This window comes from Strongylocentrotus purpuratus, unplaced genomic scaffold (genome assembly GCF_000002235.5).
Source record: "Strongylocentrotus purpuratus isolate Spur 01 unplaced genomic scaffold, Spur_5.0 spur5_scaffold_17, whole genome shotgun sequence".
Classification (NCBI taxonomy): Eukaryota; Metazoa; Echinodermata; class Echinoidea; order Camarodonta; family Strongylocentrotidae; genus Strongylocentrotus; species Strongylocentrotus purpuratus.
This window is the reverse complement of record NW_022145602.1, coordinates 256,629-273,417: the sequence shown is the minus strand read 5'-3', so window position 1 is coordinate 273,417 and position 16,789 is coordinate 256,629. Positions and strand designations below refer to the sequence as shown.

At 37.1% G+C, this 16,789-nt stretch overlaps 1 protein-coding gene across 4 annotated transcripts in view; it reads right to left on the bottom strand.

Moving 5' to 3' along the window:
* The window catches only part of LOC576978 (putative leucine-rich repeat-containing protein DDB_G0290503), a 24,680-nt gene extending 7,891 nt beyond the window's left edge, over positions 1 to 16,789 (bottom strand). Inside the window, exons 1-12 of one of the 4 annotated variants that reach the window (XM_030988367.1) lie at positions 16,766 to 16,789; positions 15,292 to 15,407; positions 14,272 to 14,538; positions 13,740 to 13,973; positions 13,129 to 13,251; positions 12,020 to 12,199; positions 9,266 to 9,523; positions 8,457 to 8,651; positions 7,082 to 7,978; positions 3,511 to 3,628; positions 2,825 to 2,976; positions 2,415 to 2,600 (exon numbers count right to left, since the gene is read on the bottom strand). In XM_030988367.1, the coding sequence (XP_030844227.1) occupies positions 2,415 to 2,600; positions 2,825 to 2,976; positions 3,511 to 3,628; positions 7,082 to 7,978; positions 8,457 to 8,651; positions 9,266 to 9,523; positions 12,020 to 12,199; positions 13,129 to 13,251; positions 13,740 to 13,973; positions 14,272 to 14,538; positions 15,292 to 15,372 (2,691 nt within the window). In that variant the 5' untranslated portion in view covers positions 15,373 to 15,407; positions 16,766 to 16,789. Of the gene's footprint in view, positions 1 to 2,414; positions 2,601 to 2,824; positions 2,977 to 3,510; positions 3,629 to 7,081; positions 7,979 to 8,456; positions 8,652 to 9,265; positions 9,524 to 12,019; positions 12,200 to 13,128; positions 13,252 to 13,739; positions 13,974 to 14,271; positions 14,539 to 15,291; positions 15,408 to 16,365; positions 16,487 to 16,765 lie in introns of those variants that run through there. The other 3 variants (XM_030988366.1, XM_030988368.1, XM_030988369.1) reach the window with 3 other exon arrangements.

Here is a 16,789-nt window from a genome sequence, read left to right as displayed (position 1 = left end):
CTATATAATGGAAGGTTTCAGTATGACATGACAATTAAACAGGTTGGTGAACATGCATGTTATAAATCAACAAGAGTTAAAAGTTAAAGGTATATTAAGGGTAGAAAAGTTCTGGAAAACCATAAAGAATCGTATTAGAAAGAAAACAAGTATTAGTTGAAGAAATAGTATTGTTACATATTGTTCTCCTTTGATAAAGTTTTTGGTAGCTTAGTTTCTTTTTGATGAAACTTGACATTTATAATCATTCATTTGCAGCTCAAGATACACTGTATGTTCATACTAAATACAAGTGTAGAAAATGAATGCGTCTAAATTTCTGCACTGATTTGGTGGTGTGAGAGAGGATTTAAACAAAACAAAAAAGGATTACAAGGACATTTCATTTCATGAAGGAGATGAAACCAAGAAAGAAACAAGGAGAATCAGCATGCACGGTGGAGTAATATTAACATGACAGATACAAGTACTACATTGTACATGTAGGTCCATGTTATTGGCGATAATGATGGGATTGATTGTTTGTTTTACAGGACTTGTTATTAAGAAGAGGAAAGGAATGAAATGACTGAAAGGAAAGTGGGGGCAGGGGAATTGAAAGAAACACAACTTGCAGCTACATGCAGAGGATGTGTGGTTAAATAAATAAAGGGGAGCTAGATATGAACTAACAATGGGAAGTGTAAGGGAAATGGCATGATTAAATACCCAATGACTGTATTTGTAATGAAGTTTTAATAGGTAGCTTATTAAGGCCATCCCCGGGAAATATAAAGAGTGGCTACTGTAGATAGGTAGCCATACTAGACCATATCTACAACAAACATTTACACTAACAGAGCGAGACAACAAGGTTGACCACTACATACAGCTGGAATTCATAAAAATGTAACTATAGCCTATGTAATTAGTTGAAATGATACAACCGTAATGTGCATCAAACATCTGTATAACACACAAAATATACATGTACATGTATATGGGGTGTTGACCTTTTTAACATCTACTTAGATGTCCATTTGGTTCATGTATGCATAAAAGGGTTATTTTCTGGGCAGATCTTAGAGGCAGTTACTGATGCACTTCTAAAAGAAACTAAAGAATAGAAAAAGAAAAGAAAAGTATTGGAAATAGAGAACAACCCAACAACTGGTGAGGTAGATATGATAGCAGAGAGACATAGACTGAAAGACATACAGATATCTATATACCTACAGCCAATATAGTTAGAAATTAACTGACAGACGGACAAATACATGTTTTATAAAAGCAGACAGATGTTTGTACATGTAGATCAATAGAGAATTAGCTTTACCTAATTACCAACAGATATAGGAACACATACATTAGACAGATACATAAACAATCTACGCAGACAGACAGATACACATGCAAACAGAGGAACAGACATACATGTACATGTACCAACATGTAACAGCAGACACAAGATCACTGATGCAAGCAGACAAACATACAGACAGACATACAGACAGACATACAGACAAACAGACAGACAGACAGGCAGAAAGGGACATGCAGATAAAAAGAGAGACCTAAATACCACCAGGCCCTCTAATAGCAACACAAGACATGTACTGTAAAAACCAGAAACTCCTTTTGAATTGATCAATGAGGCCACTTTGGCAAAGAGAGAGGCCTTTGTGGACTGCAAAATTGTTGCTCAATAATTCTACGGCATAAAACTTGTGAATCTACAACATCTGAAAATATTGTGAAATTCACAAAAGCTGCAGCCTAGTGTCTGGTTTACAACAGATAATGACGATGACAGGCAGATATGCAAACATACAATGCATGTACAAACAAACATACAACTACATGCATGCAGATAAATAGACACACAATATACAGAGAGAGAGAGAGAGAGAGAGAGAGAGAGAGAGAGAGAGCGAGAGAGAGAGAGAGAGAGAGAGAAAATCAGAAAATTTAAAACTTTTCATTTTCTTATTTGTAATCCCTGTGAAGGCAGATAGTCAGGCAGCTGGCCATTAGCAGGCGTGCATACCATAGAGCAAATTTCTGATAACTCACATGTTTGACTGCTCTAAACATGTTATTCCAATCTTTATTAACAACAGGGATTTCATGTAGACTAAAAACAGAGGAAATGGATTGCAACAATTTAATGTAGGTTCATATCAAATAGGCACATTTATCGCTAACTACCTTCTGAGTAACGCAAGGACACGCATCCATGTTTAGCACTTATGCCCTTCTGCCAGCCAAATGAGAGAGAAAGATATATACACATACAAACAGACAAGCTACTTCAGTTTTCTCATTCTCAATACAGATACATCTAGACAGGCATACCGACATGCAAAAACAGACATACAAAGAGATACAAACAGACAAGCATGCAAGTTTTTGTTTTTTTCTTTCAGAATGCTGACCATGTGTGACTGTGATGATTTTCTAAAGTCAGTAAGGTCCACCAGACGAGACTCGACACTGACCCTTGATTTCACTTCCTGGTCGCATCGCTCCTCGGCATCGACCAGCTTGGCACGGACATCGTCGACCATGGAGTTGAGTTCATTGATCTTGTCTTCCTCAGCCTGGTTGTGGTTGATTTGATTCTGAATTCAAATTAGAAAAGACTTGTTAAAGAAGGACAAAGATTCATATTATATATTATTATATTCATATCTATATATATCATTATCATCATCATCATATCATCACTATCGTCAACAACATCATCACCACCATCATCCCCATTATCATCATCATTGTCATTATCATCATCGTCATCATTACCATCATCATCATCACCATCATCATCACCATCACCTACATGTACCTGTTCAACCTGTGCAGTAAGCTCCTCTATCTTCTCTTCCAGTTTCATCCTCTCTTCTCCTGTTTCTTGCATCATCTTCAGAACCTCTCCCTTCTCCTCTTCAACCATCTTGATCTTATCCTCCTTCTGAATCAAAACCTTCTCAAGATTTTCTGAAGGAGGAACAAATAATTTGTGATACAAAAAAAAATGTAATAAAAGAGTGTAAATATTTCAAGGTGTCAAAAGGGTGAACAAATGAAAAATTAGCACTGGTAAATATTGAAGTTTCTCATCATCATCATTTATTCAAGTCAGCATTCTGAAGTGTAAATAATATTTTCAATAATGATAACTCTATTAGCTAACAATTTTGATCCTACATGATGCTATACACTTCAAACCCCCTAAAAAAAATCACTGAAGTAATAAAATTTCATGCGTAAATGAATGGCAAGGGACCAAGAAATGATTTGAAAGTCATTGTGATTGGATTTAGCATGTGTGCACCTATAAAAAGGCAACTGGCTGGAATGCTCCCCAGCAGAGTGGAGAATGTGTATTGTCATGTGCTGAATGGAAATACAATCCAGTGACGGGTAATAATACTGTAAGCACTTTTATTAAAGTTAAGGTGCTGTAAAAGAGGAAGTATCTATTTAAAATGACTATTATTACCAAAATACTAAATTACAAAAATTATTTACCGATTTGAGCTTTGGTCTCCTCAAAGTCGACCAGTCTGAGTTGTAGGTTTCCTTTCTCATCTTCTAACTCTGCGACATTATTCTTCAGATCGTTCACCTCCTCAACCAGGGAATCGACCTTCACAACAAAGAAATAAGACAAAACTAAGTCCAATACACACTGTAATATGCAAAATCATAATGTAATCTATAGCGAGCAATGACAATGCACATGCTGAGTCAGACTTAAATAGCAATTTACATGTACCAGTACTTGTAAGTGAACATGATTTCGAGCAAATATTGTTCATCTGTGGAATGTACATGTACATGTGCAAAATGTGTTTTGCAGAGCATTTACAGAGCCCCATGCCCATGTATGCACTATGCATACATGTAACTGGAATGTTTTGGCTCATGTCACAAGGAGACAAATAAATATGTCTTTTGTAAAATATGATGCTGCTGATATGAAAATATTTACATGTACATGTATGTCAAAAGACATGTTGTACATACTGTTTTCTTGATAATTAAAATTAGTTACACTCACATTTTTATGAATTGTTCACTGTCTATGAAGATTAATCCTTATAAAATCAATGCATACATTTTCTCCACATCTTCAGAGGAATGTTCAACTCTCATCAGAACACATTATAATGTAGTCATGTAGTCCATGTGATTTCCTGCTGACATGACATGTACATCTAGATGTATTACAAGCTTTGCATTCCAATTACAACATAACACTTTATAGATGAGTAAACAATAACCAATGCAACGTCATCAGCACCAAAGTTATATTTGATTAATATTTTCACATGGCAACTCTACTCATAGCAGATGGTTGGTTTTCCCTCTCTCTCCCTCTCTCTCCCCCCCCCCCCCCTCTCTCTCTCTCTATCTCTCTCTCTCTGTTTCTCTCTTTCATACAAATACCGATATAGGTTAATGTATGTCAACAACAAAGCCATCAAGGCCATCAAGGTCATCAAGGGGGGGACATATTTTTTTACATGTAAGGTATGAAAGAGAGTTTTGCATGATTAAATATTATTATTAATGAAAGTTATTCCCTGGAACATTTAGCATGTAGACAGACACAAGCACCTTTTTTACTAATTTTTACAGTGTTTAGACATGTAAATATTTACTGTTGTACATTTCAGTAACTCAGGCTATGTGCGTGAAAAACAACTATTTCAGTGAAATCCAACCTGAAGAGCAAGTCGTTCTGGTGGAAAGCAGAAATATATTTATATTCAGGGAAGCAGATTGGTGAAAGTCAACATAATTCAGACAAACAGTCACTATGATATAGCAACCAACAACTTTCCCATTTGTTCTCAAACACGAACAGAAGAAAACAGATCTTTAAAATAAATATTTGATGCAGTTAGAGCTTTATGTTTTGGGAGAATCCAAAACAACATGCTATTCCTATCTGGAGCCATGCTCGAGGCAAAAAGCACTTTAACATAAGAGAGAGAAAGAAAAAGAAACCCCAGAATATAAATCATATCTTCAGTACCAGTAAGCATTTCCCCAAAATACTTCAAAGTCGACTGGCTTCTTTTTGAGATTGCCTTTTGTATATATTGATTAAAGCTTCAAAAGATTAACAACTTTCTTATTGTTTGTCAAATTTTGTTCAAATTTCACCTAATTCTTGCTCTTATTTTTCATTCAATTCAACTTGGTAAAGGAATGAAATATCTTTTATAGAAAAAAAATTAAATTCTGATGAATACAGACCAATGGGGCGTTGCAAGAAAGTTGCAATTAATTGCAATTCCCCAAAATCAAGCGCAAGTCATGTGATCAATTGCAAATTTGCAATTGATCGCAACTCAACCGTCTTGCAATGCCCCATTAGTAAGAAAGAGAGAGGAGGGGGGGGGGGGGGAGAATAAAAGCTAGATTTTGTTAACTCAATTTAATTATTAAAAATTTAATTCTATCAAAATCCTAGGAAATTTAGGATACTAGTGTGGGGCGTTGCAAGAAAGTTGAGTTGCAATCGATTGCAAATATCAGTTGCAAATTTTGCAACTTGCAATTAATGCCCCACTAGTGTGACTGAGTTATAAGATACTGATCTTACACATGCTCATACCTCAAGCTGCTGGTGATCCATATGAGAAAACACATATGTGAAATGACCTTCCATTGCTGATACAGTTTTTGATAGAAATGTCATCAAATGCCATCCAGATATCCACACAATTTCCACAAGTTTGACAATGATCCAAAGTGTCAACATATTCCCGCTACATGTAGCACTGCACACGAGAATGCAAATTTCTCAAAACACTTGCCCCTTCACTTACCAATCAGTTTTATATTCCAATATACAGTATACATACATGCATGTATAAAATACACAACGCTGTGTAACCAAAGCTTGCATTCTTAGAACACACTTGCATACATATGAAGTAGTTCACATATGACAGGTGTTTATAAATCCTCAATCCAATTTGAATAGAACCTCATGTATGTCCAACAAAGGTATGTCCAACGAAAGAAATGGTCTTAAAATGACTTCTTCCAGAACACTATGGAGTGTTCATACAAAAATGTTCTGAATACATTAAAGGCCTGGGAAAAGCTGAATCAAATAACTGCTACTGCATGCTTCAGGCATCCAGAACTATCAATGTGAACTTCCCTTTTGTTAAATGCATTCCAAGAAACTCTGAAGACTAAGAACTGTTTAGATTTAAGAAAACACCTGTTCTAAGTCATTGTAATTAAAATCAATGCAAATTTCTTTTAGTTAGTTGCATACCTGTACCTGTAATTAGTACATGTGTGAACTGGTGCCATTTTTGCATTGCCCAACCTTTGTATTACATGTGGTTTGTTTACATTGCAGAAAACTGTGTCAACTTGTAATTTAAATGTGTGAGAGAAAGCACAGGTGTCACTGTTCAAGCTACACCACATTCCAAATACATGTAGTAATTGTAAATAAACCAGATGGAGTTTGCACATATCCAATATGACTCCTAAATTATATCCAAAGATCTATAATATAAATATGGCTAGGTTCCCTCTTTGCATAGATCTATGAATAATCAGTACCATCAAATACAAGGTGCTCCCTGAAAGGAATTTGAAAGGAATATTCCAATCTGCCTATCTTGGTGCAGTTACATTTAAAAAAAAACAATGATACAAAACTTTCACTTACATGTTGAATCGACGATAAACAACATGGATGAATTGGTTTAGGACAAGGAATCACCCTTTTTCCCATCAAAGACATCTTCAAATTATAATTTCAAGTGGTTGACGGGATGCCCAGAGGAGTCGAAAAGCATTGTAAGTCTAAATCTTTATTAATACTTTTTAGATTTCCTACAAATAGGACCAATACCGCTGTTTAAATCGTTTCCCAGTGTAGGAGCTCCCTGGAGTTGACCCTTAGCCTACACCTCAATTACAACCCGTAACCCATAACCTTAACCCTTAAACCCTGTACCCCTTTATAAAATTAAGCCTGAAGCAAGTTCTGCACGAGCACATATCAGATCACCTGTTTACCGTGTCCTATAGATGTAAAGAAAGCTTTTATTCAACTCACCTTTTTCAATCCTTGAAGCTCTTCCTCCAGAGCCTTAACCTTGTTCTTAGCTTGGTTCTTCAACTTGTTAAACTTCTCCTCTGCCTTGGTCTTGAAATCAGCTATCTCCTCTTCCTTCTTCTCCTTCTCTTCCTTCACTCTATCCAACTCAGTTCTTCCTTTCTCCAACTCTCCTTCCAGCTCTGCTAACCTACTTTCCAGATCAGTCTTCCCTTCAGCTTCTCCCTTGATCTCTCCATCTTTCTTCATGATTTCCTGATTCAATTCATCTAGTTTTGATTTTCCATTCTCTACTTCTTCTTCTAGTTCTACTATCCTTTGTTCAAGTTCTGCCCTTCTATGCATGCCTGTCCGTTCACTCTCCTCACCTTGATCCTTCAATCCATCACACTCTCTTTGTGCTGCATCTAAGTTTGTCTTCCCTTCTTCAACCTCTCCTTCTAATCCCTTAATCCTTCTTTCAAGATCTTCCTTCTCCTTCTCCCTCTCCACCTTCAGCTCCTCCACCTCATCTTTAGTCCTTCTTAACTCTCCTATCCTTTCCTCAACTTCTCTCTCCAGTTCTCCAACCCTTCGCTTCAGCTCTTCCTTCTCTTGAACTCCATCCTTCTCCTTATCTTCACCCTCCTTCTTCGATGCCTCACTCTCTGTGTTTGCAGTGTCGAGCTCTGATTTAGCCTGGGTCAGCTCTGCTTGGAGTTGCTCATAGTTTTGAGCCAGAGTGTTATACTGTGAGCTAGCTTGGTTGTAAGCAGTCTCGTACTGCTTGAGAGCAGTCTGTAAGGCAGTGAGAGCATTCATCTTCTCTGTGTTGTCAGAGTCTAACTTGTTTTTGAGTTCTTCTGTTTCTTTTAATCTGGAATTCATCTCGTCCTTCTCTTTCTTCCATGATTCTTCCTAAAATGGACAGAAAAAAGGAATTATAGTACCATGACTTTAAAAGCTGTGTACAAGTTTGCTATTGCAAAATGCATCTTTTATTGTTTATAATTTTCATACTGTGTATGGCTTGTGCTGAATCAGTATCATGCATCATCGTGATTATTATTATTATTATAAATGTCAGTTTTATCACCACCATCATCGTCATGTCATCATGATGACCACAACTATTATCATCATCATCATCATCGTCATCATCGCCATCATCATCATCATCATCATCATCATCTGCATCATCTGCATCATCATCATCATCATCGCCATCATCATCATCATCATCATCATCATCATCATCATCATCATCGCCATCACCACCACCATCACCACCACCATCACCACCATCATCATCATCTGCATCACAATCCCCATGACGACCATCATCATCTACATGTATGTCACCATTACAATCAATATGATCAGAACAGTATCTTACATTCTCCACAAACTGTTCCTGCATGGCTCTCATCTGTTCTTTGGTGATACCAAGTTTCTCTCCCAGAGCTGTCATGCTCCTCTGATGATCCATGTCAGCTTTCTCCTTAGAAGCAATCTCCTCCTGAAGCATCTCAATCACTTTGGTCTTAGCATCAAGGTTCCCCTCCGTCTCCTGACAACGACGTTCAAGATTCTAAGAGAAAAAGAAAAACATGATTATTTGTTTAAAAATTTAGAAAATTAATGAAAAAAATAATTATGTAAAATTTTGACATTAAGTACGACCAAGAAACTGAAAATAAGACAAGTGAAAATGCATTGAAAACGGCATCTTCTCTTGGAGCATTTGAAGCACTTAAGTAAGCATTGGTCAAGTCCATAGTTTTCAAGTTGTCCCATACAAGTCTAAGGCATTGTTAATCTTTCTATGTCTCACGCACTACCAAGTATCGTGGAGAAAAAACCACATAAATTGTTATTTTCCTTGCTGTTTATATCTCGGTGACAGTAATGCCATCTACTTAATACAACCCTGAGGTACACTGAAGTACATGATTAGTAAGTTTATAGGACAGAACACCTTTGACACATCAAGGGGACTACCCTCCGTTATTTCTACAGTCAAACCTGTCTATAGTGACCGCCCAAGGGAACACAAAAAGTGGTCTTTGTAGACAGGTTCCTTTAGTAGATGTTTTAATGAGAAACCGTTTTAGAGGGAAACAAAAAATGTGGTCTTTGTAGACAGGTGGTCATGAAAGTAGGTTTGACTGTATCATAAGTTTTTACAATTTCAGACCAACCAACCTTGATGAATTCTTGTTGCTTAGCGTCTGCATCGCCTTTCTCCGGACTCTCATAGATCTGAAGCTTCTCCTCCAGCAATGCCTTCTCCTTCTCGTACCTCTCCTTCTCCTGCCTTAAGAGGGCCTCCTTCGCTTCTAAGTCGTCTGCTAGCTGAGTGATTCTCTCGTCCGTTGACTCCATCTTGTATCTCATGTTCTCCATCACCTTGTTCAGATCTTCTATCGCTTTGTCTTTCTGGTTGCACTCCTCTTGTACGACCTTCAAAATAGGGCATTTTATGATTTGTTTTACATTAATTAGGCAAATGTCTTTGTCTTTCTGGTTGCACTCCTCTTGTACGACCTTCAAAATAGGGCATTTTATGATTTATTTTTACATTAGGCAAAAGGATTTGCTATGTCTTTGGCCATCTGCTTGCACTTTGCTTGCAGAACCTTTAAAATTAAACATACATATACAGGTACCGGGGTATGTTTAATTTGTTTTACATCTATAAGGCAAAGGTGTTTGCTATGGCTTTGATTTTCTTGTTGTACTCTTCTTGTACGACCTTCAAAATAGGGCATTTTATGATTGTTTCACATTAATTAGGCAAATGTCTTTGTCTTTCTGGTTGTACTCTTCTTGAAAAACCTTACAAATACAGGAATATATTTTCAGAATTAGGAGTGGTAAAAATAATGACATTAAATTCAAAATTAAACACAGCAACAAAAACTCAACAAATAACGATGAAGACACTGCACAGTGCAGCAACAAACTGTTATACCACAAACACACAATGAACATATAAAAGTTATTCAAAAGGGTATGAAATGGTGTGAGGGATTGATGGGAAACAAGAATACTATGTTCAATATTTTGATAAATGCAAAAGTATTCTGAGCAAAAAAAAGTAAAAAAATAGATGATGGTGTGAATAATCGGATGGTTAGGGTTAGAGAAATGCAACGTGTTATTTCCCTGATCATGAAGCAACATGCATGTGTTATGAGGTTCACTGAACTATAAATCTATGCATCAGAGATGAAATATAACCCATTATATACCTCACTTAAGAAATCCAGCCATCTGATTGGTCGAATTGCATTCATAAACTTCAACTGTTCCTGTAAAATTCTCGGTAACCATGCATAAAACATTTCAATATTTTTAATAACCATGGTTATTAAAAAAAGTTGGTCAGCCTCCATGGTTACCCCATAGGTTTACATGTTAAAAAATGGTTTGAGCGATGGAGGATGCCGTATGTGTGCGAAGGATTGGTCGGTAATTTCAATACAATTGAATCTCGATCGATCTTACCGACAATTTTATCTTGCATTGTTGACATGAAGACGAAAATAAACTTCCAAAAACAAAAAAACAACATCTGCCGATAGATCTTGATCTAAGTTCGTGCCAATATGCATTGCAAAAGTAAAAGAAGAGTCCGTATATGGAGCTTTTGCGAAGCATTCATCACACGCGAAGCGAAGCCGGTTTCAATCCATTTTAATGTATATATTGGAGAAAACTGCCAAGCATGTTAACGGCGGGCCATAGCCGAGTGGTCTAAGCGTTGGTTTTCGGTACACCTCCTGTTGTACGCAAGGGTTCGAATCCCGTCTTCGACAAAAATGATAAATATTTTTAATTTTTCATTTTTTAGTCTATTTTTTTTCGGCATATAAAAGTATTAATGACTGCTTTAATATTCGAGAAATAGTTGTTTTCATACGCTCTCGGGAAGGTTACAATTGGGCTATTCCCCTCGGCAAGCCTCGGGGAATAGCACAATTCTAACCTTCCCTTGAGCGTAATAAAACAACTATTTCTCTCAAAGCAGTCATTAATACTATACTGATATCTTCAAGAAAGTTAATGCAAAAAATGACAAACGGCAAATGGCAAATACATGTAAATTAAAAAGGTAGATCACAAGTTCAAAGCAGCTGCGGTGTAATTGTGCCTATAAGCTCAGATAACATTTCTTAGTGACTTGGATACGACCCAAAGCTGTACATTAGGCCCACTAGGATTTTCCATGCAACTACTTTACCTATATTTTTAACTGAGAAAAAGCTGCAAATAACCACATTTAGTTACTAAGAAGATACATGTATCCTTACATGTATATTGCCTTATTTGCCTCACCTCTAAAACAATTCATTAGCACCTCTCGACGTTCTACTCCCAAAACTACTCCCCCATAACATTCGACACGAACTAAACTAAATGTTAGATGAAGAGCGTGTTACGGTGAAACTGCTACATACAAGAACATGCCTAACTGGTTTTGCATTGCTTTTTCTCAAAGGACATACAGGTAAAAATGTATCTCAACTGGCTTTGTAAATAATTGCAAATTACAATCATTAAGACTACACTATACCTACATGTATAAGTAGTTTCTACTTCTGGTCAAATGGTAAAACTACATCTAAAGCAGGTAAAGTCTGAAGTCTTACACTTAGCAATGGGTTACTGTTGAACTGCAAACCAAACCAAACCAAACTCTGCAGACATCAACCATGTGTTATCTCATAATATCACCTTAATGGCCCTATCTCTAGAATACATAGAAGTAGTATTCTACTGTTGGTACAACTAAAGCTAAAACAGGTAGCAATAGGTTACTGTGGAACTGCAAACCAAACCGAACTCTGCAAATATGAACAGTGTCTGAAGCATATACAGGCAGCAGTGGGTTATAGAACTGCGAAGTGCAAACCAAACTAAAATCTGCAAACATGAACCATGTCATAGTCTCACCTTGATGGCCCTATCTCTACCCTCGATGACCTCTCCTTGATCCTGGGTCATCATCTGAGCCCCATGGGTCTGGCGCTCCAGAACCAGGACCCGCTCACTCTGTTCCATGATCAGTTGGTCCTTGCGGACTAGCTGTTCCAGGACTTCTTGGTACCTGCCCTCTTCCTCACCTAATATTCTCTAGGTTATCAAGATTACAAGGTACATTTACTGTAGACCTATCATCAAATATTTGGCTTTGTTTAAACCTGAGAAAGGATCTTGTAGAAACTTGTGATACATCCTTCCCATGACTCTGTAACTCTTTGCAATTTATATACATTTGCCACACTCCTCATCTCTATCTTAATATTGGGGGCAAATATGGAAGTCCTATGAATCATGCAGAAATTTTGTATGATTAAATTAAAAAAAGAAATTAAAAATCATGCACTGAATATTTGTTGTTGAGAAAGATAGAAATTATATGATCAAACATGCATTTTGCTACTATCCTTTTTTAAAAATGAAAAGTGAGTATTATGCCATTTTATTAATGGTACTTGATGATACATGCATAATAAAAGAAAACATATGAGAATGGATATATGTATTACTTTCATTTGATAAAGAGGAAAGTTAATACTTTGACTATGAAAGGAATAAGTACGACACTTGACAGAACACAAAACAGAACACAAAAAACAACATTTAAACATGTGAGGATACTTTTGTTCAGGAATGTATAAAGAAGTGAATGTAGTATTTTGGTTGATTGCAAGGTGGAATAAAACAAACAACCCAGATCAATGATCAGTACCCAACCATTGTATTCCATGCATAGATATTTTTTGGAATTTAGAAATACTGGTACCAAGTACCAACATACAGTGAATAATCATAAAATCTATCATATGAATTGCTGACTTTTTCATGCATAATTCATAAATATGAAACCCATTTAAGAGCACTTTTTTAGAATACTTTTTTCTTCTTTCTTTTGCTTTCTTTCTGCTAGTTCATTTAAGTTTGTCATTTGTTTTGCTGTGGCTTCTACACATAAACATGCAGCCAATTGGACCCCCTAAAATGTATCAATTCCAAACTTGTTTCACCCATTCCCTTGTTACCTCTAAGTCTGTTATCTTGCTCGTGAGTTGTGTTGTAGGACCCGTATCCATGACGACGGCAGCACCACCGCTCCTAAGAGCCTCCAGCATCGCATCCCGTTTCTCTATGGTTTTGTCTTTCTCCTGTAGTCATTGAAGAATGAAGACACAAGACTATGCTTCAAATTTAGAGCTCTACTTCATCTTTCCAATCAATCATACTGGTCTTAAAGATAAAGTTGAGTTCTGGTCATGTGATTGCATTGTGACAGAAACGATATGAAATCGATCAGAAAAGGTTGATCACGTTTTATTTTGTTGATTTTAAGCTATTGAACATGTTGAATAATTATACGGAGTTAGACAGTACCACCTGTGCGCTTAGAAATGCCTGTGAAAGCGCCCTATAAATGTAATTATTGTTGTGTTGTAAGTATTGGTGTGTACTGCAAAGTTCTGTAGTCATCAAAATGATAAGAATTTGGCCCAGTCTTGGTAAAGTAGCAAGGACTGTACACAGAAATATGTATACGGGACAACACAAACATTGACTTTACACACACCATGTCATGTGTCAGGTCACTTTATAACATGTACGTGGTAAAGTTCACCAATACGCTGTTTCATCTTACCTGAAGTTCAGCTATTCTATTCCTTTCCTGTTCCTCCAGCTCATCAATCCTCCCTTCACACTGCGCTACCCTGCTATCTCTCTCATTCAGTAGCTCCTGCTTAGTGTTCACCACCTCCTCTAGTTTACTCCTCTTCTCAACGCTGTCCTTGAGGGCTCTTTCCTTCTCATCAAGCTTCTTCTTCAAGAGAAGGAGCTTCCCGCGACTCGATGCGTCGTCTCCTCCTCCATCACTCTGAAATCAGAAATTAATCAAAAAGAAAGTTCTGATTGTTGTAGGAGTGAATTAAAGACATGTAGAGATATTAAAGAGAAGATTGAGTTCTGGGGAGAGGTGAAATTTCGAATTCTAATCGTAAATATCTTGATAATCAGACAGGCGATCGGCTTGTAAAAGTCAAGGGATTCCTGACTGACCTAAAGGTTTATAATTATGATTGCAGCATGAGCTAAATCCAGGATTTTGTTTAGAATCTGAGACAAAGATATACCCAATCCCATTAACTCTCTGCTCACTGAGACCCTGATCATACCTTTGCCTCTGAGCCATCACCACTCTTCTTGGCCGCCTCTAGCTGAGAGGTCAGGGTCGTTATCTTAGCCTTGGCCTGGAGTTTAAATTTAGAAAGCTTTGCGCTAGACTCAACCAACTCCTTATCCTTCCCTCTGATCATGTCCTTGAGTTGTGTTACAAGGCGGTTCTGTTCTTCCAGTTGATCCTGAGCGTCCGAGGTGCTGACGAAGCTTGCGTCTCCCGCTGACACAAAGCTTGCATCCCCCGGGGATGACGTACTGCCACCCTGTTACAAAGAGGAAAGATATTGTTTAAACATCTTCATTTCTTCATTTCGTTTATTTCCATTTCCAACCAAATAAAATAAAGTACATGGGATTGCTTTGTACATGGTAAAACAATGAAACTTAACGATATATATTCGTAATTGGCCACAATTTACAACAGGCATATAAAACAGGTTGGTCATGGGGGGGGGGGGGGATGCTGAAAAGCTGGGCTTGTAGATTGCAGCCCCCTATATCTTTGCTTATGTCCTTTTAGGGATTCCAGTTACATCATTATGTGGGACAGGGATTCTTCTAAAACCTTATTTTTTTTAAATTTTGTTTTACTCATAAATGTAATTTTCATTTGTTGCTACTACTCTAACAACAACAAAAGGATCTGAAATGATAACGTAAACATGAACAGATAATAAACTGATGAGGAAAAAGATGCAAATCTTTGTGAGAAGCCAAACATTTTGAATACATGTTGATATTACTTTGAAGAGATAAGTTGTTTAAGATAATTCTCATGAAAACATACTGGTCTATATTGGTCTATATTTATTAAAACTTTACTAAGCTAGTTCTTGAGTACAAATTGTATTGGTTGTCTTGACGTCCATAAAACTTCAGACTAATTTTGCCTCTCGATCGGTACCCCATATTTCTGAAACAGTTGATTCAAGGTCATCTAAGTATTAGCATTAAAAACCAAGTTACAATAGGTACCTGACAATAACCTTAATACACAGATGACCTTTGACCTTTACCTGTTGAGCTCCCGCTCCACCATCTCTTGTAGGCGTGTCCCCTTGGACATTCTGCATCATATTCGACATGCGCCCCCACATGGCTGCGGTGGTGTAGTCCAGCTACTTAATTAAAACTATACAGTAAGAAAAATAGAACAGAAAGAAGGTACATGTAACTGTTAGATTTAACTTTTGTAAAAAAAAATAAATATCTGACTTGATCTAATTCTAAAGAGTAAAAACAGTGAAATGCATTTTTGTCTGTTTTCAGTAATAGAATCTAGAATTGGTGATTTTTGGATGTAAAGTGAAGAGAACGTATGTATGCACGGTAGTGCGTACTTTCTCTTCGCCGGTTGAATCAACGATACAAACATGGAAGAATCGTCGGGGTAGGACGAAGAATCACCCCCTTTTCCCCATCAAAGACTTCTTCAAATTATAATTTCAAGTTGCCAGATAGATGCCCAGAGGAGTCAAGCAACCTTGTAAGTCAAAATTGTAATTACGCCCTTTGCATATTTTGAGATAATGTCGCCCAACCCGCTGTTTGAATGTTTTTCGATGCACCAACTGAAGCTCTGACGCCTCGGCATCGCCATCGCCCATCGTAGCTTCCTGGTCCTGGATCTAGAGTTAGTATATCCACAGATAAGAGAATTGCACAGACATTGGCACTCTAACTGTTAGAAGTAAGTTAGATATTCCATGAACTAACGAAGCTCACTCTTAAGCGGATCTGGGCTAACTCGGACCCTAACTCTAACCCTAACCCTAAACCTAAACATGCAAAAAATGACCGTTTTTACAGCTGGGCCGAGTTGTCCCCTGGTCCGAGTTAGCCCGACTCCTCTTAAGCCATACATTTGTAATAATAAAGGGCAAACTGGCCCATCCATTCACTCTGCATGCATGCAGTCTGATCTGCAACCCGATCACACAGAATCTATACACCGAGGCAGAGTCAGCACATTCATTTGCACAATGAACACAGACTCAGTCTCCACGAATCACATCAAAACACACCAAATTCAACGATTTTTTACGGAATTCCACATTACCCTCGATCTTATAGCATAACGTTGAACATACCTTACTGAATGTTGCATAAACACCATCTTTTCATAATAAAATGAAGAATAAATCATTAAAAACGCAATGTTGTCCTCAAGTTCAGATCGGCTAGTCTTTACTGCAGACGTCAAGCTAGACACGTCACATATCAGTTTTTGTTTACATTATATCGCCATCTACGGTCACATGATTATATGGCAAGAATGAATGAAATTCTGGACGGGAAAAGCATACCAGGAAAGGGGATAATAAAATCCGAAAATGCATGAAATATTTATATATATGTTTATATATATATATATATATATATATATATATATATATATATATATATATATATGTTTATGTATATGCAAAATAACGTCATCATAAACAAATGAGAGAGAGAGAGAGGGAACTGGTTAGCTCATGTACATACCTTACCGAATGTTGCATAAACACC